Genomic DNA, 24,978 nt, shown 5'->3' on the forward strand with positions numbered 1-24,978 from the left:
AGTGGCGGAGTGAACTGAACTAATTCATTACTAGTGTCTGAGGAGTGTGCACCGGGAGCCCTCTATAGCTTCTCCCACTCCAGATCCTGTGGAATTCTTGAACGGGGGTACCGAGGTGAATGAGCCAGCCTTGTGCACGTCCAGTGCTGGGCCCTCCCAACACTGGGAGAAGGGGAGAAGGTGTCAGCTCTTCTCCCGTTCCTGCCCCCTGCAGAAGAAGCTCCAGGACCAGAGGCAGTACATTGTGGCTGAGTTTGAGCAGGGTCATCAGTTCCTGAGGGAGCGGGAGCAGCACCTGCTGGAACAGCTGGCGAAGCTGGAGCAGGAGCTCACGGAGGGCAGAGAGAAGTTCAAGAGCCGGGGCGTCGGAGAGCTCGCCCGGCTGGCCCTGATCATCTCCGAACTGGAGGGCAAGGCACAGCAGCCAGCTGCAGAGCTCATGCAGGTGAGAGGCCGTCCCTGGGCAGGGAGCCAGGGACCAGGATGGTGGGTCCCAGCGCTGCCATTCACTTGCAGGACCTTAGGAGACTTGGGCCTCAGTTTTGTCATCTGAAACATGAGGATGGTGATCCTTACCCCTGCCATTTATTGTGTGGATTGCATGGGCATAAAATGAAGTAACTGGCATGGTGTCACTTCAGAAAATGAATTTTCTGTACAAAGCTGTTTAAAAAAAAACCAAATGATAAAATAGAGTAAAAAATGGAAGAGAAGATTATTAAAATCATTAATTAATATAATTTTCCATCCTCCATTCTCATTACTGCCATCATGAGCCCTTCTAAGAAGTTACTGGCAGACATTTAGCTGGTGGAAGCTTTTTATGGTGTCACGGTTGGGGGTGGCGGAGGGAGGGCTGACCAGCGGCTCCTCTCAAAGACCCAGAGGGTCTAGAAGAGATAGGGTAACTGGGGAAGGGAGACAGAGATGGCCAGGTTTTCTCTGGGCCTATGGGATTACCACACAGAGAACAAGATGCAAAGCAGACAAGGGGCCTTAGGGCACCTCCTAGAGGAGGGGGCTTTGATAGAAAGGGAGGCTTTGGGGCTGAAGAACTGGTTGTGAAGCTGAAATGGCACCACATCTCCTCCCCCAGGAGCCTGAGAATTACACTGCCCTGAACAGGGCCCAGCAGCCTTTGGAGGTGTAGAGGGCTTGACCTTCCTTCCATCACAGGCTGGGAGAAGAGGGGCTCTCTGATGGTATTCCCCCAGTTGCACTGTTTAGGTCAGCAGCAGAGTCACCCAGGATCTCTAGGAAGGTGGGGTCCCAGGCCAATGGCAGGGCAAACCAATAGCCAGGAGGGAGAGATAGCAAGGCAGACTCCCAAGTGTGTGCACCAGGACAGACTGCAGGAGGTGGCCACCGGCTTCCCACTGTTGTGAATTGATGCAGAATGAGGACTGGCAAGAGTTTTAGACCATCCGGTCCAGTCCCTACTGCTGAAGTCACTGAGGTCCAGGGAGGGGAAGGAATTTGTCCCAGGCCACGAGGCAGGTGTCAGGTCATGGCTTCAGCCCGGTGTCCTGACTCCCGGGCTCTGTGCTGTTCTCATTTTGTCCAGAATGTCTCTCTGGCCCCCTCTTTTCCTCCAGATTTCATTCTGTTCCCTCAGATTTCTCTTGTCAGACTCTTTGACTGGGTCACTTTCTGCATCTCCTTTTGCCCCTGTTCCTCTTCTTCTTCTTCCCATGCCCCTGCCATGTATGGATGCCTGCTGTGCGTGGAACAGAGGCACACAGCTGAGGATGTGGTGGGGCTGAAATCCATTGTGTCTGCCCAGAGGGGTGCCTTTTCCTAATGCACTAAAAGAAGTGGCCCTCAGAGCAGAGCCCCGGCTCTCAGTGACTCAGAGCACAGAGCACTCAGACGATAGCTATCCCTGGGGTGGAGTAAGGTCAATGGAAGGGAGAGAAAATGGGTGTCTGCTTGAAACTAGTGCAGGAAATGTTATTGGTACTGGTGGGTTTCTTTTTTGTTTTATGTGTTCTCTTTTATTTTTAGTGCTGTGTAATGTATATATATTTATGGGATATAGTTTTTGTTTGTTTGTTTGTTTTGAGACAGAGTCTCACTCTGTCTCCCAGGCTAGAGTACAGTGGCGCAGTCTTGGTTCACTGCAACCTCCGCCTCCTTGGTTCAAGCAGTTCGCCTGCCTCTGCAACTTCTGCCTCCTGGGTTCAAGTGATTCTCCTCCCTCGGCCTCCCAAGTAGCTGGGATTACAGGTGCACGCCACCACACCCGGCTAGTTTTTGCATTTTTAGTAAAGACAGGGTTTCACCATGTTGGCCAGGCTGGTCTCGAACTTCTGACCTCAGGTGATTGCCTACCTCAGCCTCCCGAAGTGCTGAGATTACAGGTGTGAGCCACCGTGCCCTGCCTAGAGTGATATTTTGATACCTGTATATAATATATAATAATCAACTCAGAGCAATTAGCATATCTATCACCTCAAACACTTATTGTTTCTTTGTGTTAGAACATTCAAAATCCTCTCTTCTAGTTTTTAGAGAATGTACAATAAATGGTAGTTAATGATATTCTCCCTGCTATGCTGTACAACACTAGAATTTGTTCTTACCATGTAGCTGTAACTTTGTATCCATTAACCAACTTCTTCCCACCCTCCCCTTCCCAGCCCCCTTCCCAGCCTTACTATTCTACTCTCTACTTCCATGAACTCAAGTTTATTATGGATGAATAGTATTCTGTTGTGTCTACAGTATATACCACATTTTCTTTATCTGTTGATGGATGCTTAGATTGAGTCCATATCTCAGCTATTGTGAATAGTGCTACAATAAACATGAGTGTGCAGGTATCCCTTTGATATACTGATTTTCTTTTCTTCAGATAAATACCTAGTAATGAGATTGCTGGATCATATGGTACTTACATTTTTAGTTTTTTGAGAAACTCTCATAATATTTTCCGTAATGGCTGTACTTATATGTAGCAAAACCTATAGGCCCTTAGAAACAAACTCTTAGAACTAATAAACAAATTCAGTAAAGTTGCAGGATACAAAAATCAACATAAAAAATATATTGCATTTTTAATGCACCAATAACAAACTAGCTAAAAAAGACATCAAGAAAGCAACCCCATTTACAATAGCTACAAAAGTAAAATAAAATACCTGGGAAAGAAGTTAACCAAGGAGGTAAAAGACCTCTATAATTAAAACTACAAAACACTCATGAAAGAAATTGAAGAGAACACAAACAAATGGAAAAATATTCTATGCTCATGGATTAGAATTTATATTGTTAAAATATCCTAACCAAAGCAATTTACAGATTCAGTACAATCCCTATTATCAAAATACCAATGACATTCCTCACAAAAATAGAAAAAACCTAAAATTTATGTGGAGTCACAAAAGACCCCGAATAGCCAAAGCAATCCTAAGCAAGAAGAACAAAGCTCGAGGCCTTACACTATCTTACTTCAAAATACATACAAAGCTGTAGTAACCAAAACAGCATAGTACTGATATAAAAGCAGACACATAGACCAATGGAACAGAATAGAGAACTCAGAAATAAGTCCACATATTTACAGCCAACTGGTTTTCAACAAAGGCACCAAGAAGATACAACAGGGAAAGGACAGTCTCTTTAATAAATGGTGCTAAGAAAACTAGATAACCAACCACAGGCAGAAAAAAAAGGCATTGGTAGATTTTGTCTGTGTGCTTATTTGAGTTTGATTGTACCACATGGGAACTAGATAGCTAACTCCCTAATTATCATTAATATTTTCCCAGAGATTATTTGGCTGTCAATGTATAGAAAGAAAAAGACCCAAAATAGGTTCCAGAAGTCTGATAGAAAAATACAGGTGAGGCCAGTGTGGTGGCGCACACCTATTATTCTAGCACTTTGGGAGGCTGAGGCAGACAGATTGCTTGAGCCCAGGAGTTTGAGACCAGCCTGGGCAACATACTGATATCCTGTCTCAAAAAACAAATAATAATAAGAGAAACAGGTGAGAGGGAGAAGCAACAGGACAAAATGTGTAAAATAGAAGAGACCTTTTGATAGAGATGATAAAAAAGAAAAGACAGACCTGTGGGGCTGGGAGCATCAAGAAGGCATTAAAGGGACTGGGGTAGTAGGAGAGGCCCGGAGAGACATTACTTCCTGCTCAGGTTAGGCTGGGCTGACCCTGCAGGATTAGGTGGCACGCTTGCACCCCGCTTCTCTTGCTGTACACCTCCATGAAGAACCTTCCTGATGCTGTTAGTAACCAGGTGCATCCCCTGCCAGAGCATGCCATGACTCATTACTGTGGCCCCACTGCTTGGCTCTCATTGCCTGTTTCATGACAGCTTCAGATGTCTTGGGTGAGAAGAGTCCTCCAGGAGCCTTGGGCTGATCACTTCCCTCCAGAGGCCCTGTATATGGCTGTGGATGGGGGCTCCTCAGTCTTTTGGCCTCTTCTTTTGGCAGGACCAGCCCTGCCCTGGCTCTCAGGACCCCACCCTCTCTGGGCTGCTCACAACTTTAACCTTTAAAGGACTCTTGTTTCTCCTATATGATTCTCCCCCTTTCTACTGTTCTGGGAACTTCCGCGTCAGGAAATATGCCCAGCTGGGCCTCTGGCCGCCATTCCAGCTACTGCTTTATTCATTTGCTCTTTTATGCCACCTTTGTCAGCCGAGCTGTCAGGACGCACTGTCTGTTTTGTTGCCCTGTCCTCTGAAGCTGCCTTGAACTTAACTGTTTTGAGGGGCATGTTAGAGGACTTTGCCAGAAATTTGCAACCAATCTGGGCATTTGCTTCAGAGTGGGGGTTGGGATGTACCTCCGACTTCTTGTCTTGCTCCTCTGGAGTAAAGCTCACAATTCTTCCCAAACTTTCTGAAGCATTCATCAGCAGCCACAATTTGCTAATTCCATTTGTTTCCCAAATCTCACCCTCTCAAGGAAGCTGCCTGCACCCCACCAGCCCCCGCTCCCTCCCGCGTCACTCTGCTCTCTTTTCCTGTGGTGCTTATCACTCACGTAGTATGATATATTTGCTGCATTGATTATTGTCTGTTTCCCCCTGCTAGAATGTCAGCTCTACAGGGATTTGTTGCTGTCTTTTTTTTTTTTTTTTTTTTTTTTACTGTTTTGAGGCTTCTAGATCAGTGCTTGGTACCTAGGACCCACTTAATTAATATTTGCGGAATGAGTGAAAGGAAGACAAAATCAATTAATACAGAGTGTTATGGAAGCCCTTGACTCACAAAAGGGAATCTGAGCATTTCAGAATAACCCTCTTCCCACTCACCCTGTCCTGCCACCTGTCTGTCACACAGGTAGCACCACCATTATCTCTCCTGTGCAAACCATGCCCTGTTCTTGATTATCCTTGACCAGTATGTCCAGGTGAATTTGTCTCTAAACTACTTGGAATGTGCTACTTCTCTCTTTTTCTCCCTACTGCTGCCATCCTAGTTCAGGCCATCTGTAGCTCTCCCCTGGTCCATAGCAAAAGCCTCTCGACCAGTCTCCACATGTTCCTGTTGCTTCCTTAGTCCATTGCCTGTGGGGCACCCAAGTAAGTAATTACTTAGGGTTTTGGCTCACTGCTGGACAGTGACACAGACAGAACAGAAATTTATTTGTGTTTCAGTAACAGTTCAGAGGTGCAGGGTCTAGAGCTATCACAGTAGCTGTTCATAAGCTCATCCAGGGCACTGGGTTACTTTCATGTGGTTCTTCTTCCAACTTCTAGGGATGTTGTCCCCTGCTGTGTGGCCAAAGCTGGGCTCACCACCACCAGGTCCAAAATTCAGCTAGGGGGAAAAAGGAAGAAGAAAGCAATTTTCTTTTTTTAAAGGACAATACCCAGAATTGTGGTCATTGCTTTCTATCGTGTCCCATTGATTGGAACTTAGTCTCATGACCAGACCTGGTCGCAGGGTATCTGGGAAATGCAGTCTTCCTGGGTGACCATCTAACCAATAACTCCAGGGAGTTCTGCTCTTAAAAGGAGGAAGGGGAGAGTGGACTCTGGAGGCTACACAGCAGTCTCAGCCATGTGTAGAGCGGATCACACATATCATGCCCCTACTTGAAACCTTCGGTGGCTTTCCACTTATTCTAACTCCTTACCATGCATATCCAGCCCTGCATGATCTGGCCTCTGCTGTTTTCACCAAGCCCTTTCCTGTTTTACCTTACCTGTCTTCATCTGGCCAGTACTTCTCATTGCTCAATTCTCTGCACAGGTGTCTCCCAAAGAGGTTGCCCTGTCATCCCCAGCCATGGTGGCTTCTGTCATTGTGTTGCTTTTTTTTTCTTGTTTTATCCAATTACCCCACTGGAATGTCAGCTCCGTAAAAAACCACATTTGTTTTGTTCACCAAAATGTCCCACCTCTACTGCAGTGTTGGGTGCATAGGCATTGGAGTCTTATTTGATTCATACTGATACTTGCGCTTTTTTTTCTTTTCCTTCTAGGACACAAGAGATTTCCTAAACAGGTAAAAGAGTCTCCTCTCCCTGGCGTACCTCATCCCCCTTGTTTATGTTCCCTTCCCTTCTGACCAGGTCCAGTTGAATTCACGGGGAGTGATATGGTGCCAGAGGTACTCACATCCCATGGTTCGTCCTGATGCCCTCCTAGAGAGCAGGACACATCCTTGAGAACTGGAGACTTGCTCTCCTCTCTATGAGTTCTCTGTGTAACCCCAGCTCCTTGGCCCACTGGCCTTATTTGAGGTGGGACAGAGCAGAGAGGTTAGAAACATGGCTTAGTAGGCAGAGCATCCTGGATGTGGAGTCTTGATAGTCTGAAGCCCTGGCTCAGCTTGTGTCTTTGGGTCATGGTTTTTCTGGGGATCATCATACCTTTTCTCTCCCCCTCATAATTGTCATGAGGATTGAGAACTAAGTATGCAGGAAAGTAAAAGCTGAGTAACAGGTTTTCATGTCTGTCATCTTCTCAGGTATCCACGGAAGAAGTTCTGGGTTGGGAAACCCATTGCTCGAGTGGTTAAAAAAAAGACTGGAGAATTCTCAGATAAAGTCCTCTCTCTGCAGCGAGGCCTGAGGGAATTCCAGGGTAAGGGTTGGGGAGCACATAAAGGGTGGGAGTCAGGGCGGGGCCACCTTGTAGAAAGAGGGCCCCGGCTCCTTTCCATCACCTTCTCAAGCCTCACTCTGCTGAGGGCCTCCTGGTTGTTATCTTGGAGATGGATCCCTATCAGGAAGTTGATACCACCTGAGCAAGAAATGGGCTCATAAATTTGTGGGACTTGAGTCATTGCTGTCCTTTTTTCTCCCCAGGGAAGCTGCTGAGAGACTTGGAATATAAGACAGGTGAGTATCTAGGGGGTGTTTCCCAGATGTATGTCAAATATGGAAAACTGACTGCCCTGTTTTCCCCCAGGTAGTTCCTTTTGCAACAGGAAGAATTTCCCATTTGCAAAGTAGAAGCCCCTCTCCCTCCTTGCACTTTCTAGTCTGTCTACTCTTTAGTCTGCAGTAGAGGCCTCTACTTGCTAGTCTGATTCTTCTCTGCCCTGCATTTGCTTTTCCTTTTCCGGTCCTCACAGGTTCCTACCACCAGTCCTTTCCCCGGGGCTGAGCTTTCTCTCATTTTCCTGGCTGCAGGGCTCGTGTATTCAGAGCAAACAGCAGGGGCAACCTAAGGCCAGAGGCTGTATCTGCCACAGGCCCCACCACTGTGCTCCCTGTCAGCCCTGCAGTTAGGTCGTACACTGCATACCACCAAGGAGCGCCATCCACATAGACCAAGATGTGAATGGTGCCCCTTTGACTGTGAAGACTGGTGGGTTCCTCCTGGCCCACTTTCACACTTGCTTTCCTGAGAACCATTGAGAAGGTTGGGCTGTTGGGGGGCAAACGAGGCCCTGTGAACTAGAGTTCCATCTAGTTCACAGGATAAAAATCCCACAGCAGAACTGAGTCAGCAATGATTAAGCCCCAGGTGGTTGTAGCTTCTTATTAATGTCTCAGCTGTCTGTGAATACCATTGAGTTTTACCCATCAGGTTATTCTAATTATAGAGTATCCTATGAGGATGATGGTGAGGATTATATCTGTCAGAATATGTTCAGGGTTTCTTGAACCATGTTACAGAGCAGACTGGCAGTTTTGAAACTGAAACTGAACAGTTTGCAGAGACCCTGAATGCTTGTATTACAACAGATAATGCTTTGCAAAACCTGTGGAACTCACTTATCAAGAGGCCACATCTGTCCGAAATTTCTCTTACATGGGAGCTCGCTTGTATAATTACCTGGCTCATCATCTGACAGCACACAGAGTAGCACCTTCCGCAAATTTTGACTTCAAAAATGTCGAACTGAATATGACATTAAAGATCAAGCTGCGGCCGGGCGCGGTGGCTCAAGCCTGTAATCCCAGCACTTTGGGAGGCCGAGGCGGGTGGATCATGAGGTCAAGAGATCGAGACCATCCTGGTCAACATGGTGAAACCCCATCTCTACTAAAAATACAAAAAACTAGCTGGGCGTGGTGGCGTGTGCCTGTAATCCCAGCTACTCAGGAGGCTAAGGCAGGAGAATTGCCTGAGCCCAGGTTGCGGTGAGCCGAGATCACACCATTGCACTCCAGCCTGGATAACAAGAGCGAAACTCCGTCTCAAAAAAAAAAAAAAAAAAGAAAGATCAAGCTACAAAAAGGGGGTGAAGTTACTCGAAAACGTTTCATGCATTTGTGTCCTTTCTGAGAGAGCTTTTTCTTAACCTGCAGATCAGAATAACAAATGGACAGGTTAAAGGTCAAATATTCTTCAGGTTGGTCTTCGGGAGTTACTGAATGCTCTCTTTTCTAAATCCTTGGATGACAACTTAATTTGTGCAGTAAAATTACTGAAGTTGACAGGGTCAGTTTTGGAAGATGCTCGGAAGGAAAAGGGAAAGCGGGATTCGGAAGAAATTATTCAGGAATTGAAAATGTTGTCATGGGTGCAAACTGCAGCAGAGACATGAAAAACATGCTCTTGAAGCTTGTAGAACTCCAGTGCAGTAACTGGGTGGAGTCCATGCAACTTCGTCATACAGAAATGCAGCACCCGAAAATGATCCTAATTACTATGTGATTGAACCAACATTTTATACATCTTAGTGTTCCTTTTACTGTAGCTGATCCAGATTACCAAGAGGAACATCTAGAGTTACTTGAAAAATAGGACTGTTTTTCTAGATTATGAAGAAAATGGAACAGATTTATTTGGCTGGTGATCCACACATGGATGATATTGCTGACGAGTTGGACCCAGAGATCCAGAGATAGAGGAAGCTTGTGAAAAGTTCTGTTTGGAATCAGAGCATAAGTGAAAACAGTAAAGTTAAATTTCAGTATATCATGCTCATAAAGCAGTTTAGTGTTGGTGATTTAGCAGAACACAAAGCCAGAAAATATGCCACACTTAAGGATGTTGAAATATAAATGTCTGCCAAAATAAATCTTATTCCCTCTAACTTAAAAAACAGAACAGAGTAAAACAGTGATATTGTTACTTTTTTTCCCCTTGTCCCCACAGTGAGTGTCACCCTGGACCCACAGTCGGCCAGTGGGTACCTGCAGCTGTCAGAGGACTGGAAGTGCGTGACCTACACCAGCCTGTACAAGTGTGCCTACCTGCACCCCCAGCAGTTTGACTGTGAGCCTGGGGTGCTGGGCAGCAAGGGCTTCACCTGGGGCAAGGTCTACTGGGAAGTGGAAGTGGAGAGGGAGGGCTGGTCTGAGGATGAAGAAGATGGGGAAGAGGAGGAAGAGGGAGAAGAGGAGGAGGAGGAAGAGGAGGCCGGCTATGGGGATGGATATGACGACTGGGAAACGGACGAGGATGAGGAATCATTGGGTGATGAAGAGGAAGAAGAGGAGGATGAAGAGGAGGAAGTTCTGGAAAGCTGCATGGTGGGGGTGGCCAGAGACTCTTTGAAAAGGAAGGGAGACCTCTCCCTGCGGCCAGAGGATGGTGTGTGGGCACTGCGCCTCTCCTCCTCTGGCATCTGGGCCAACACCAGCCCCGAGGCTGAGCTCTTCCCAGCGCTACGGCCCCGGAGAGTGGGCATTGCCCTGGATTATGATGGGGGCACCGTGACTTTCACCAATGCAGAGTCACAGGAACTCATCTACACCTTCACCGCCACCTTCACCCGGCGCCTGGTTCCCTTCCTGTGGCTCAAGTGGCCAGGAACACGTCTCCTACTGAGACCCTGAACCCTGACATCTGCCCCTGGCCCCACACCCTTAGATGCTTTACTTCTTGGAATTCCAGGACTCTCAATGCGGGGAGGGGATGCCTGGCCTGAGCACCTGGAGCAGGGGACCCCATATCCACTGCCAGCCACCCCACCGGTTGCTGTGGCCGAGATCTCACTCAGTGCTATTTCTCCATCTCCTGCCCTAACTGGGCCCTTCTCCCACCTCCTGCTGGTTTCCCGTAGGAACTTCTGACTCTGGAGTCCATGAGGGCTCCTTTCCTTTTTGACCTTGACCTTGGCCCCAGCTCAGCATTCTGTGGAGTAAGGGCCTGATGCAGCATTTTCTTGCCCGGTGTGGCGAGACCTTGGAAAAACAAGTCGATTATGCCTAAGGTCGTTTTGTTCTCCTTAAACCCCACAGGTTCCTTCTTGCTCAAATCCACTCTACTGCCCACCTTCCTTGGCATTTTAAACAGACCTGCCCCACCCCAACTCAGATTTAAGCATACACGGAAATGCTGAAAATAATAAAAGTCCACTGAGGCTTCCCGGTCATTGAAGGCGTGGAGTGGCAGTGCATATCATTTCATGGGGTCCAGAGTCCAGGCTTCTCTGAAACCAGAGCGGAGCATATTTCCGTAGCCAACTTGGTGGGAGTCCCTGGAGCTCTCTCTGGTCTTAGGGAAGGATCCAGACATATGGCTTTGGGGTACCAGCTGTGACCACTGATCAATAAATTCTCTCTGGATTGGTCCTTGTGAGGGGAGGAGTTTTTTTAAAAAGAACCCAGAACATCCTGCTCTTGATCAGCACATCCAAAAACACCAAGACAAATATCCAGTGGAGCAGAGCCTCTCTTGCCTCGGGAGTTGTGACGAAGTTCCCCAGCGAGTGTTAAGCCTCTGTCCCTGGCCCTACTCAGCATGCAGGTTCCACTTTCCTAGGAGAGAGTGGAGATGGTAAGATGGGGAAAGGAAGGCAGCGGGAGGCCACAAACCCACTAGGTCTTTATCTCAAGTGAGGAAGTAACGAGTCTCATTGCCCACGGACCCAGCCTCTGTCCAGGCGCCCCTCATGACCACCGTTAACACAAGCTCCCTGCTCCAGCCAAATTGATCTCCCAGTCTTGTCCTTACCCGTTCCAAGTGCTCTGCCAGCCCCTGCTCATCCAAGTTTTAACTCCTCCACCCTGTTCTAAGACTGCTCCAATGGATCTGGGTCTCAGTGGTCTCTTCACCACCATTGTCTCAGAGCTGCCCACTTTGTGTCACATGCTGCCTGAGTCACATGTACATCTTATTTCTGCCTCTAGTTTTGTAAGCTGGAGGGCACATAACATCTCATACTTCTCTTGTATTCTCATGGCACCTAGTCCAGTGCTGGACACAGAGCAGGTGCTCAATAAAGACTTGTTGAATGAACGGTCTGGGGATCCATATCTGTAGATCTATAATATCTCAAATGTCACCAGATCTCAGTCTGGCTATAGAGAAATTCCATTGATAGCAGTAGCCCAAGGTTTTCCTTCCATCTCCAGAATTGTGTAACTGCTTTCTGTTCTCTGTTTGCACACATGCTGTCATTTCTGGAAGTCCCTCAAAATGAGCCTATGCAGGACACCAGTTGTCACATGGTTCCACCTTGTTATTCCTCTTTCAGTGGTGCCCTTGAGCTGAGGTCCAGCATTTTGGAGCAAGTAGTGACTTTCCCTGAGAAGGGAGACATCCAGTACAGCACACCCAAAATTCTTCTTGGAAAATAAGCACTGCCCCAAAGGAAACAATGTGCAGAGATTCAGCCTTGTCCCCTAACACATTGAACTGTTTTTCTTGTCCTTTCTGATTTTTTAAATTGCTATCTTAAAGATGGAAAAGGGAGGATTATACAGAACTACCTCTAAAATTACACTAGTGGCAAAGAGTATGTGTTCTCTATGGACTCATGTAAGTTTTCCCTTTTTATTTTTTATATTAATCGTTATTAGTTTTTTATGAACTATACTTGCACATATGGTAAACGATTTCTATAGTACTTCTTACAAATAGGAACATTTCCCTGCCCTATTCCTCCCCCAAAAGACCCAGTTTATACTTTTTAGCAAACTGTTTTGTGTTGGCCTTGATTTTTTCTAAATAACTTGAGCGTTTGGGGCATTATCTTCTCATTTCCCACTGTGGAGCAGGAAGATGTAGCCCTCTACTCTCTCTGTCCCCTATCACACACATTCTCTTCTATCCATCCCCAACCCTTCAATGTGGTCCTAACTGGTTAAACAAGTATTCAGTGTGCTCGTTACTACATCTGTGTAAAAGCTATTCACACCTGGGCTGTGCATGGGGTCAGGATCATTTTTCCTTCCTGCAGAACTTTTTTGTCTTCTTGGAGTTTCCTTTCCCCTTTTGCATCATTTCCTATATCTTTATTACTTATCGGACTCCAAGCTCCTTCACTGGTTGTCAAAATCTCCAGGTCCTCATTCACCAGGTGCACTTACCAGTTTTGTCTGGATGCATCTCTAAGCCTGCTGGCCTTGAATCTGGAATAGCTGCTTTCTCACCTGTGCATGGCTCCCTGGATATTCCTTCACAGTCAATACTGGGGTTCCTGCATTGCTTCTATTTCTTTATCCTGTTTTCCCTCTTAATTTACTTCATTTTGGTGCAACATTATCTAGGAGCTTTCTGAGAAATGGTGCATGGAAGTTGAATTTTTAAAATCCTGAATATCTGGAAATATCTTTATCCCACTTTTACACTTAATAGGTTCCTTAAGTTTAGGATTCATGGTTGGAAATAATTTTCCTTCAGAATTTCAACAGCATTGCTTCACTGCCTTCTAGCATCCTTTGTTGTTGAGAATTCTTGTGACACCCAGATTTATGATCCTTTCTGTATGGCCTATTTTATGTTTTTGTTTTTTACAGGAAGCTTTGGGTCTTATCTATGTTCTTACTCTTAAAGATTTCTTCTCTTCCTCTTCCCTTTCCTCCCTTCTCCTCCCTCCTTGCCCTCCCCCCTCCCCCAGCTTTCTTCTTTTAGAGATAGGGTTTCACTCTCATCCAGGCTTGAGGGCAGTGGTGCAATCATAACTCACATGGCCTTGAACTCCTGGGCTCCAGCATTTCTCCCACCTGAGCCTCCCGAGTAGCTAGGGCTACAGGAGCACGCCACCACACCCGGCTAATTGGTTTATTTTTTGCAGAGACAGGGTTTTTCCATATAGCCCAGGCTGGTCTCAAGTGATGCTCAGCCTCCCAATGCATTGGGATTACAGGGATGAGACTCCACGCCTTGTCTTACTCTTGGATTTCTTCATGTGACTTTGTATGAGCCTTTCCCTCCATTGTGCTGGTTAAATCAGTGAGCTCTTTCATTCTAGAAACTTAAAGCCTTTCAGTTCTGGGAACTTTTATTGAATTATCATTATTATTATTTTTAGTCTTGCTGTTTTATCCAGGCTAGAATGCAGTGGTGGGATCATAGCTCACTGCAGCCTTGAACTCATGGGCTCAAGTGATCCTCCTGCCTCAGCCTCCTGACTAGCTGGGATTACAGGCCTGAGCCACCACAACTGGCTTAATTATTATTTCAGGAACATGGGCTTGCTATGTCACCTAGGATCCTATGATCTAGTGTTGGTACACTTGTAGCTCACTGGGGCCTTGAACTCCTGGACTCAAGTGATCCTCCCACCTCGGCCTCCCAAAGTGCTGTGATTACAGGCGTAAGCCACTGTTCCCTGCCTGAATTATTTCATGTTGACTTTCCCTCCATTTTCTCTATACTCTCAAATCTGTTATAATCTCCAGGCTTCATTAGTCTCCTGAATTCATTTATTAAGTACCTGTGATGTGCCATGATGTTTCTAGGTTACAACAGTGATAAGGTTAACAAAGTTTCTACGCTCATGGAGTTTATATTCCAGCAGATGGTGACAGGCAATACATTAAAATTGAAAAAACAAAACCAAAACAAAACAAAAAAAAACAACGCACTATGCAAGGAACTGAAATAAGTCTGTAACAGATAGTGACCCAGTATCTATTTTATAATGTGTAATCAGAAAGGAGTTCCCTGAGAAGATGGCATGAGAGCTGAAATCTGAATGGTGAGAGTGAAGGTCTAAGATCACACCAGTGGGAGGGACAGCAAAGTCCTAAAGCAGGGACAAACGGGTACAGAAAGACTACATCTAGAGTATGGTTATGGCAGAACAGAAAGAGCCATAGTTTTTTTGTTTTTGTTTTTTTGAGACAGAGTCTCATTCTGTTACCCAGGCTGGAGTACAGTGGTGTGATCTCACCTTGGCCTCCCAAAGTTCTGGGATTACAGGCGTGAGCCACTGTGCCTGGCCGGCCATAGATACTAAGGTGGAGAAGTAAGCAGGGATGAATCATGTGGGGCCTTGTGGACCACGCAAAGAGTTTGGATGTTTTTTCCTAAGTCCAATGGGAAGCTACTGAAGTGTTATAAGCAAAATAATCCTTCAATTTAGTAAGCAAATATTGAACATTATTATGTACCAGGCACTGTTCTGGGTAAATGGGATGCATCAGTTTTTAAAAAGTTCCTTTCCTCAAGGATTTTACATTCTAGAAGGGAGAGATAGACAATAAGTACAGAAGATACAAAATATTATTAGAAAATAAGTTCAACAGAAAGAAAAAATATAATTACTTAAATGTATATGGAGGAAGTAGTCCAGATGGCTGAATAGATGACACTAGTATGTGCCTCCTCCATGGAGAGGAACCAAAATAGCACGTAGCACCAATCATCTAAGAGAACACTAGGATTCAATAGAGAAGTTACGGGAAACACCGAAAGTAAGGAGAGCAAGCCAAGGCAGTTTGCTTGGTCAGGATTGTTTGGGAGCTGGTGGAAGCTCCTGGATGTGAAGAAAGGGTAACGGAGAAACCTCCAGGATCCATACTCCCAACCATTGACTTTTACAGTCTTAGCAGTGGGAGAATCTCTTGATCCATGTGGGCTTTGAGCCTAACACAGGGAGCTGCCTAGAAATCGCACAGAAACATTGCTCCATAGAAGGAATTCACGTAGTCCCACAGGCATCTAAGCCCACAGCAGCTTCAGTTTGGTGCCATTCTGAGAACCTGAGGTCAATGTCTTGCCCTAAGACTGGAGTGATGTGGCGCTGCTGCTGCTGCTGCTGCTATTGCTGCACTGGGAAAAAAAAAAAAAAAAAAAAAAAAAGAGGGGAGACTGGGCACTCTCACACACCTCCAGGACAAATCCCATTGCCACTGCTACAGGCTGCTATCAGACCAGGGCATGAGAAGACTGCACTCCCTGTGGCTACTTGTCCATGCTGCTCCACCTGAGAGGGGTCCTGCCCTCTCCGGTGGCAAACACATAGTCATTATTCTGAGAGTTTAACCACCTGGGTCTGCACTCTGCCCTTGGGCCTGTCTGGGGCTGCTGCCACAAAGCCAACACTAAATTGAGGAGGGAGAGTAGAGACCAAGCACTTCTAAACATTCCTAGGACAAATCCCACCATGGCTGCTATGGACTGCTGTGGACAAAGGTGTCAGCAGATTACACTCTCCACAGCTACTTGCTCATGATGCTCCAGCTGAGAGTGGCCTTGCCTTCCCTGGTTGCAGGACTACAGTGCAGCCATCACAGCCAGCCCATACCTGAGCATTCTGCCAGTGGCCTGGGGACCTCCTTGTCTCTGCCTATTATATCTAGCACCTGAATGCATTGTAAGGGGGCCTGAGGACAGGTCTACTGGCCTGATCCCATCCCCTCTAGTACATAAGCACATCATCCAGGGGCCTGGAAATTGCCTAGCCCAATCTACTACCATTGGCATTTGAATCATTACTGCCAGGTCTGAGGTCAGCCCAACACAACCTACCAAAATCCACCACAGCTGACACCCACCCACACATGCTACCAGTGGTCAGGGTACTAGCCTGCCCAACTTGTCACAGCCATCACCAACACCAGTAGTGGGTCCTAGTGGGTTGTTCCACCACCCCTACTGCCATTACCCATTTCACACCAGCTTCCCAGGAGCCTGAGAAGTTGCCCACATGCCTTGCCCACTGCTGCCATTGCTAGCATCTGAGCAAGTCGCCTGAAGGTCCAAGAATTGGCCCTCCAAGATGGACTAACACTGGTGTCAGTTTAAGTCACTCTGTGGCCCAAGAACAGGCTCATTCAACCCACTGCTACCATAATTAGGGCCTGAAGACTGGCCCACCTGGCATCTTAGTTCCCAGCCAAACTTCACCATGGCCTTCACTAATAAGTGCACCTTAAGTCACTGAGGAAATTCACAGATACCACTGATGTTATACTGCCAAATAAATCACATAGAGATCACACTACTGCAGGCACCCAAAATTAAATCCAAAGAACCCTGCTCAACAGAAAACATGTAAAACCTTCAGGAAAAAAATCCTCCACTATGAAAGCAATTTTAAAAATGAAAGAAGTGACTGTTGCACTAAGATATGGAAACAAAACAAGGAAATATGACACCAACAAAGGAACATAATACCTCTCCAGCTACAGTTCCCAATCAGAAAGAAATTCATAAAATCCTAGATAAAGAATTCAAAGTACTGATTTTAAAGAAACTCAGTGATATACAAGATAATTCTGAAAAACAATAGAAAGAAAAAAAATGTAGGATATGAATGAGGAATTTACTGAAGCAATAGATTTATTTTTTAAAGAACCAAATAGAAATTCTGGATATGAGGAATTTATTAAAGGAAATACAAAATACATTTGAAAGCTTCAACAATAGAACTATATTGGGGAGAAGAGAGAATCTCAGAGCTTGAAGACAGGTCTTTTGAAATCATCTAGTCAAACAAAAATAAAGGAAAAATAATTTTTAAAAATGCAATTTACTTTGTCTAGATAAAAAAAAATAGCAAAGCCTTTATGCTATTTGGGACAAGATAAAGCAACTGAATATATGAATTGTTAGTATCCCCAAGGATGAAGAAGAAAGGATTAGAAAATCTGTTTAATGACATAATAGATGAAAACTTTCCAAGCCTAGCAAGGGATTTGGACATGTAGGAATAGGAGGCTCAGGGTTTCCCAGGCAGTTGCAGTGCAAAGGGTACATTATAATTAGACGGTCTGAAGTCAAAAACAAAGAGAAAATCCTAAAAACAGCAACAGAATAGTGCCTAGTCACCTAAAAGGAAAACTCACACTAACGGTAGATTTCTCTGCAGAAACCCTACAGGCCAAAAGAGAATGGGATGGTATATTCAAAGTGATGAAAGAAAACAAATGCCAGCCAAGGATATTAGGTCGAGCCAAATTAAACTATAAATGAAAGAGAACTAAAGTCTTTCCCAGACAGGAAAATACTGAGGGATTTTGTTACCACTAGATCAGTCCTATGAGAAATCCTCAAGGGAGTCCTAAACCTGGAAGTGAAAGGATGACACTTGCCATCATAAAAACACACAAAAGTATGAAACTCACTAGTAAAGCAATCACACAAAAGAAGAAGAGAAAGGACTCAAATGGTGCTTCTACAGAAATCCACCAAACCATAATGACAAACAAGAAGAAAAGAACAAAGAATATATAAAATAATTGAAAAACAATATGACAGGAACAAAGCCTAATATATCAATAATAATCTTGAATGTAAGTGGACTAAATTCTTCAACCTGAATGATGTGGAATGGTTGGATTTATTTGAAAAGATAATCCACCTGTAAGCTGCTTCAAGAAACTCAGTGAAGTTTCTTACCAGGAAAGACAAATATGGACAAAGTAAAGGAATGGAAAAGATATTCAATACAAATGGAAGCAAAAAGTGAGAAGGAGTAACGATACTTATATCAGATACAACAGACTTTAAGTCAAGAATTGTGGGAAAAAAGCCAAAAAGTTATATAATGATAAAGGGATCAATTCAGCAAGAAGATACAACAGTTCTAAATATATATACACTGAATACCAGAGCACCTAGATTCATAAAGCAAATATTACTAGCTCTAGAAAGACACAGACTGGAATATAATAATAGTGAGGGAGTTTCACACCTTATGCTCAGCATTAGACAGATTAGCTAGACAGAAAATCAACAGAGAAACATTGGATTTAAATTGGACTTTAGATCAAATGAACCTAACATTTACAGAACATTCTATTTAACAACTGCAGAATTTATATTCTTTTTGTCAGAACATGGAACCTTCTCCAATATAAGCCATATATTAGGCAGCAAAAGAAGTCTCAACAAATTTTAAAAAATTGAAATTATATAGAGTCAAAAATAAAATATGAAAAAAATTGAAATTATATCAATTTTTTTCTCAGATCACAATAGAAAAAAAAATGAGAAATCAATACCAAGAGAAAAATTGGAAACTATACAAATACATAGATGTTAAACTACATGGTCCTGAATGACCATTGGGTCAATGAAGAAATTAAGATGGAAAGCCAGGCATGGTGGCTCATGCCTGTAATCCCAGCACTTTGGGTGGCCAAGGCAGGTTGATCATCTGAGGTCAGAAGATCAAGACCAGTCTGGTCAGCATGGTGAAACCCTGTCTCTACTAAAAATAAAAAAACAATTAAAAAAAAATGTAGCTGGGCATGGTGGCAAGCACCTGTCATTCAGGAGGCTGAGGCAGGAGAATCGCTTGAACCTGGGAGGTGGAGGTTGCAGTTAGCCGAGATCATGCCATTGCACTTCAGCCTGGGTGACAAGAGCAAAACTCCATCTCAAAAATAAAAAAGTTTTAATTCCTTGAGCATGTCACCAGTACTAACCTGTCTTTTTGCAAAACTACAAACAAATTTTAACCAACCACTTAACTCATAATGCCACTGGCTGAAAAGTGTTGTTAACATGGTGGTGAGCTTACAATGTGGTGATGCTTGTGATGAGTATACTCATCAACTGTAAATTTAATTCAATATAAAAATTTCAAAAACCCCTGCGGCAACTCTGCGGTGGCTCTATGAACCTGGCCCAGAAGATACCATAACAAGGAAGATCATGTGATCCTGGCACATGCCCTAGTATGAGAGAAGGAAGCCTTGGAGCAACACCTAATACCTGGTAACTCTTGACCTTAAAAAAAAAGAGATAATTGCCGTCTCTGTAAAATGGACATCATTAGATGTTGCCTAAAGGCAAAAGCCTGGATCTCATCCGCTTTGAGGTTCGTTCCAGCTCATCATCTTCACTAACTGCTTATGCTGTGCCAGGCAATGTGCCAAGCACTTTTACATGTATTATCTCTTTTAGTCCTGACAACAGTTCTCAGGTAGGCACTTGTTCCCAGTTTTCAGACCAGGAATCTGGAAGCTCAGGGAGTTAAGTAAACCTCCTTAAGGTCACACAACTAAAACACATTGGGATTTGAACCAGGGGCTTCCTGTTTCTAGAGTCCATGCTTTCACTACTGAGCACAGAGGTAGGAGGTTGTTTCTCCTATGGGAACTGTAAGAAAGTGTATGAAATTGGCGCCGGTCATATGAGTAACAAGGTGATACCTAGAGGGTCTAAGGGCACCACCCTTCCTCCTGTAGATGAACAGCTCCTTGAGGTTAGGGTTTAAGTCACAAGTTCTCAGAGTTAGAAGGGAATCCACAGTGCTCTTTAGGACCTGAGGAAGTGGGATAATTTTCTCAAGGTCAAAGTCATTGACAGCGTCAAGACTAGAAGAGGCCTTTATATCCACACAGCTGGGCATCTTGACGTGTTTGCAATTACTGTTCATTCTGCATAGTTCTTTGGGCCACTCACTCAGTTTTCAGAACTCCTCTACAAAGAGACTTCTGTGAGGAGATGATTCTAGTGGCAATGGCTGTATTGTCATCATAAGAATAATTAGCTCCTGTCTTTTAGACACAAGAGTGTAATGGGAGGCATGAAATTTACAAATAATATTCACTGGTGATAGCCCCACAATCCTAAATTAAAGGCAGTCTGCACAGCAATTTTCATTAGTATTTCTTTGTTTCTCTGAATTTGAATACACCTTTCTTTTTTTTTAAATTCCCTGCTCTTGCCCCCAGACAATGAAGCCGTACTTCTCTTTGCATTCTAGGGACACCTAGCCCTAGAGATGCAGGGAAGGTTGGCCATGACCAGAATCTACCCTTGGCTCCACTCCTTCCTTCGTCTGTTATTCTGAGTACGAGCTCTGCTACCTTGGTTTTCTTTGTCTTAGAGTGCTGGGCTGGATTTGTCACACATAAGAAAAAGAAGGGATAAGAGACAATTGTTCTTCTTTTCAACTAGCTTCTGTTTAGTGCTTGGGGAATTCTTTCACCATTGCTTGTTTTTGTCAGGTTTGTCAAATAGCAGATTGTTATAGGTGAAAAGCAAATAAAAAACCACGATGAAATACTATCTCACACCAGTCAGAATGGCTATTAATAAAAACTCGAAAAGCAACAGATACTGGCAAGTTTATGAAGAAAAAGGAATGCTTTTACACTGTTGGTGTGAGTGTAAATTATTTCAACCATTGTGAAAGACTGCATGGCAATTCCTCAAAGATCTAGAGGCAGAAATACCATTCAATCCAGCAATCTGATTATTGGGTATATACCCAAAGGAATATAAATCATTCTCTATAAAGATACATGCATGTGTATGTTCATTGCAGCACTATCCACAATAGCAAAAACATGAAGTCAAATGAAATGCCCACCAATGATAGACTGGATAAAGAATATGTGGTACACATATACCATGGAATATTATGCAACCATAAAAAGGAATGAGATTGTATCCTTTGCAGGGACATGAATGAAACTGGAAGCCATTATCCTTTGCAAACTAACACAGGAACAGAAAACCAAATACCACGTTTTCACTTAGAAGTAGGATCTAAATAATGAGAACACATGGACATATGGGGCAGGGAACAACACACACTGGGTTCTGTTGGAGGGTGGAGGTGGAAGTAGGGAGAAGTTCAGGAAGAAGAGCTAATGAGTGCTGGGCTTAATTCCTGGGTGATAGGATGATCTATGTAACCATGGCACACATTTATTTACCTATGTAACAAACCTGCACATCTTGCACATGTACCCTTGAACTTAAAATAAAAGTTGGAACTTTTTTTAAAAAAAGAAAAGCATTAGGGAATAGCTGCCTATGGGAATGAGGAGAATGGGAGTAAAAATGGGAAAGAGAGAAGAAAATACAAATAAAACAAGAAGATCTTGCATGGACTGATGATGATCGTGTTCCAAGAACCGAGAGGTATGACTGAGTCAGCGCTCTACACTGAAGTATGAAAGAAGGAAAGAACTGAAAATGAAAGAGAAAATAAAGGCCATGAGTAGAGCCAGGAAGCTTCTTTGTAGATGGGAGAATGGGCCCCACATCCAGAGCAGAGTAAGCCGACCAGAGAGACAATGCATTTGCTTCAGCTCTAGTTCTCATTACAACCAGCTCACTGTCATCACAGTTCTTGGGCTCCAGAGAGATTCCCTTCCAGGTCTCACCTGGGTCCTTACAATATCCCCTCTGGTTCTCTGAGGCACCTCAATGGGACTGCTCCTCACGCAGTCCAGCAGCCCAGCAGTTCTTTTGTGGGGTCTCTTTGCCTCCTGCCCAGTAGTGGACAGAACTCAGCACTTGGAACTCAGGAACACTTACAAAAAGCATTAGGGGCAAGATAGGTTGTGCTGGGGATCCTGTAGGGGAGATAAAGGACAGTTTTACATCACAAACACTGCAGCACAGCTATTCTCCACTCCAGCTGGACCACCAAATGGATCATTTTCCTCTGCTTTTCCTTCAGACAGCTCCCAGACCTCACCCTGTGGTCTTAGCCACTCCCAAACCTCCTTTGGCTTCTAAATTTTTCTTTCCTTTCTTATGCAGAACAATTTATTAATATAGTCACAGAGCCTCCAAATGTGCATATCCACACTTCTAAATTATCAGGACCACTCTAAAATTAGAAGTACCAGAGACCTGGAAATACAGTGTGCTTATGGTTCATTGGTTCTTTTTTTTTTTTTTTTTTTTTTTCTGTTTCATACAGAACTAAAAATGCCCTGTCTAAAACATGAATTCAATGGGTAGCAAATGAAACAAAGCCGCATTGGGATCTGTCTGTTTCAGGAGCCTGAGTGTGGTTAGAAGGTGACTGCACTGAGTTGCTGAGCTCCAGGACCGGTAAGTTCTACTTCAGCAGGTCACAAGCACCAGCTGAGAAACTGGTTAGACGGGTTCATTTAAATGTGTGCCAGTTTTCTCAACCACCAAATGAGAAAAACAAAATAGGTCTTATGTAGTTCACAGGCTTGTTGTAAGGTTCAAATGCAGATATGAATTTAAAAAGTTTTTTTAACTTTATAGCCTTGTGTAATGTTTGACCAACGTTACAATTAGCATGTGTTGCACATTGTTTTTCTTTTGGGAGGGGTTGCAAAGAGTATTTATGACATAATCTAATTTATGTAAAAAAAAAAAAGAAAGCAATATATATTTGTATTCGAGACTGGCAGGATATACAAAAGATTGATATCAATGATTAACTATGGGGAGTGACAGGGGAAGTGTTGAGCGGGTGGGAAAAAGGTTTTTTTTTTTTTTTTTATCTATACACTTTGAAAATGTTTAAATTTAACCATGAGCATATACAACTTTTATAATAAGGACTGGGCAATACTACTACTACTGCTATGACTACTAGTAGGTTGGACTACCAAGTCACTTGGGTCAGACACAGATGGCTCTGCTCACCACACTCAGGGGCAGAGGAAACCCCACATTGTCTGATTTCTTTTATATCAAGAACCTCTATTTGCCCAACAGTCAAGTTAGGGTTAATTTTTCACATCACAATGATTCACGTTACATTTTTTTTTTGGTGGGGGATGGAGCCTTGCTCTGTTGCCAGGCTGGAGTACAGTGGTACAATCTTGGCTCACTGCAACCGTGGCCTCCCAGGTGCAAGAGATTTCTCTGCCTCAGCCTCCTGAGTAGCAGTGACTACAGGTGAGCACCAGCATGCCTGGCTAATTTTTTGATTTTAGTAGAGATGGGGATTCACCATGTTGATCAGGATGGTCTCGATCTTCTGACCTCATGATCCACCTGCCTCAACCTCCCAAAGTGCTGGGATGAGCCACCACGCTAAGTCCTTTTGGTTGAGACAGAAAATCTCACTCCGTCACCTGGCTGGAGTGCAGGGCCGTGATCTCAGCTCACTGCAACGTCTGCCTCCTGGGTTCAAGCAATTCTCCTGCCTCAGCCTCCTGAGTATTTGGGACTGGGACTACAGGCACACCATGCCCAGCTAAATTTTGTATTTTTAGTAGAGATGGGGTTTCACTATGTTGGCCAGAATAGTAATGATTTCTTGACTTCGTGATCCATCCACCTCGGCCTCCCAAAGTGTTGGGATTACAGGCATAAGCCACCTTGCCCAGCCCATGTTGCAATTTTTAAATAAAACTCACATATGGTGCGAACTCTTTGAGTGCCTTTAAAACATCTGACCCATGCTTTAGGAGCAGGGGCTCAGCCAATAAGAAAGATTTTTTTGTTGTTGTTCTTTTCTTTTGTTTCCTTGTTTGTTTTTTGGAAACTGAGTCTCACTCTGTCACCCAGGCTGGAGTGCAGTGGCAAGATCTCAGTTCACTGCAACCTCGAACTCCCAGGTTCAAGTGATTCTCCTGCCTCAGTCTCCCAAGTAGCTTGGATTACAGGCGTCTGCCACCATACCCAGCTAATTTTTGTATTTTTAGTAGAGGTAGGGGGTTTCACCAGGTTGGCCAGGCTGGTCTTGAACTCCTGACTTCGGCCTCCCAAGATGCTGGGATTTGTGAGCCATCATGCCCAGCCTTTTTTTTTTTTTTTTTTTTTTTTGAGATGGAGTCTCACTGTGTCACCCAGGCTAGAGTGCAGTAGTGCGATCTTGGTTCACTGCAACCTCTGCCTCCCAGGTTTAAGTGATTCTCCTGCCTCAGCCACCTGAGTTGCTAAGATTACAGCTAATTTTCGTACTTTTAGTAGAGATAGGGTTTTACCATGTTGTCCAGGCTGGTCTCGAATTCTTGACCTCAAGTGATCCACCCGCCTTGGCCTCCCAAAGTGTTGGGATTACTGGTGTGAGCCACCGTGCTGACCCTAAGGTGTTCTTGTACGTAGAGTATCGTCTTACACTACAGGGAACCTGGACTGGAGTTGAAGGCAGATTTTTTTTCAGAGGTTAGGGTGGGAGGTGAGAACGAGTGTTCCACTGGAGAGGAGAAAGGGTAGGGGTTGGGGAAACCATCCACTGTATAGGGATTCATACTTTGCTTTGTAAAGTTATTTTAACCTGTGGTCTGTTTCTGTGTCCAAATAACTGCAATATTGAGAGGTTAGTTAGACCTGAGCAAAAGCCTCATTTGATTTAACAGTGGGACCTGGTGATTGTCCCACTGTCATCAGGGGTGTCCTGAGTAAAAGAAGGGACAGGATTGTGTCTTGGTCACAGAGGGATCAGCACCCATCCTCTCTGCATCTACTCCCCCGACCCACCTCGGCCCCAAATTGCCAACACAGGCAGATTCCACTGGATCTAAGCCTTCAGCCTCATCCACACTAATTAGACACATGGAACGCAGAGGCCTGTGAGTCACACTTTCTTAGGACATTCTCTGCAAGTCTAGAGAAATGACCAGAAGGGAAGGGAAAGGAAGGGGCCCTGGGGGGACCCCAGGCCCGATGAAGAGGCCCTAAGTCCTACAAAGGTGGAGGGATCTTCACGTGTGTGTCAAAGTACGAAGTTAACTGTATAAATTAAT

At 44.5% G+C, this 24,978-nt stretch overlaps 1 protein-coding gene and 1 pseudogene across 1 annotated transcript in view; both read left to right on the top strand.

Moving 5' to 3' along the window:
- TRIM26 (tripartite motif containing 26) overlaps positions 1-11,617 on the top strand; it is a 30,927-nt gene extending 19,310 nt beyond the window's left edge. Inside the window, exons 4-8 of the mRNA XM_003944847.4 lie at positions 215-445; positions 6,457-6,479; positions 6,945-7,060; positions 7,285-7,317; positions 9,530-11,617. Coding sequence (XP_003944896.2) covers positions 215-445; positions 6,457-6,479; positions 6,945-7,060; positions 7,285-7,317; positions 9,530-10,212 — 1,086 coding nt within the window. The 3' untranslated portion in view covers positions 10,213-11,617. The remainder of the gene's footprint in view (positions 1-214; positions 446-6,456; positions 6,480-6,944; positions 7,061-7,284; positions 7,318-9,529) is intronic.
- On the top strand, positions 7,325-9,522 carry LOC104650397 (polyadenylate-binding protein-interacting protein 1-like; annotated as a pseudogene).
- Positions 11,618-24,978: the final 13,361 nt, after the last annotated feature.

Source organism: Saimiri boliviensis, chromosome 4 (genome assembly GCF_048565385.1).
Source record: "Saimiri boliviensis isolate mSaiBol1 chromosome 4, mSaiBol1.pri, whole genome shotgun sequence".
Taxonomy (NCBI): domain Eukaryota; kingdom Metazoa; phylum Chordata; class Mammalia; order Primates; family Cebidae; genus Saimiri; species Saimiri boliviensis.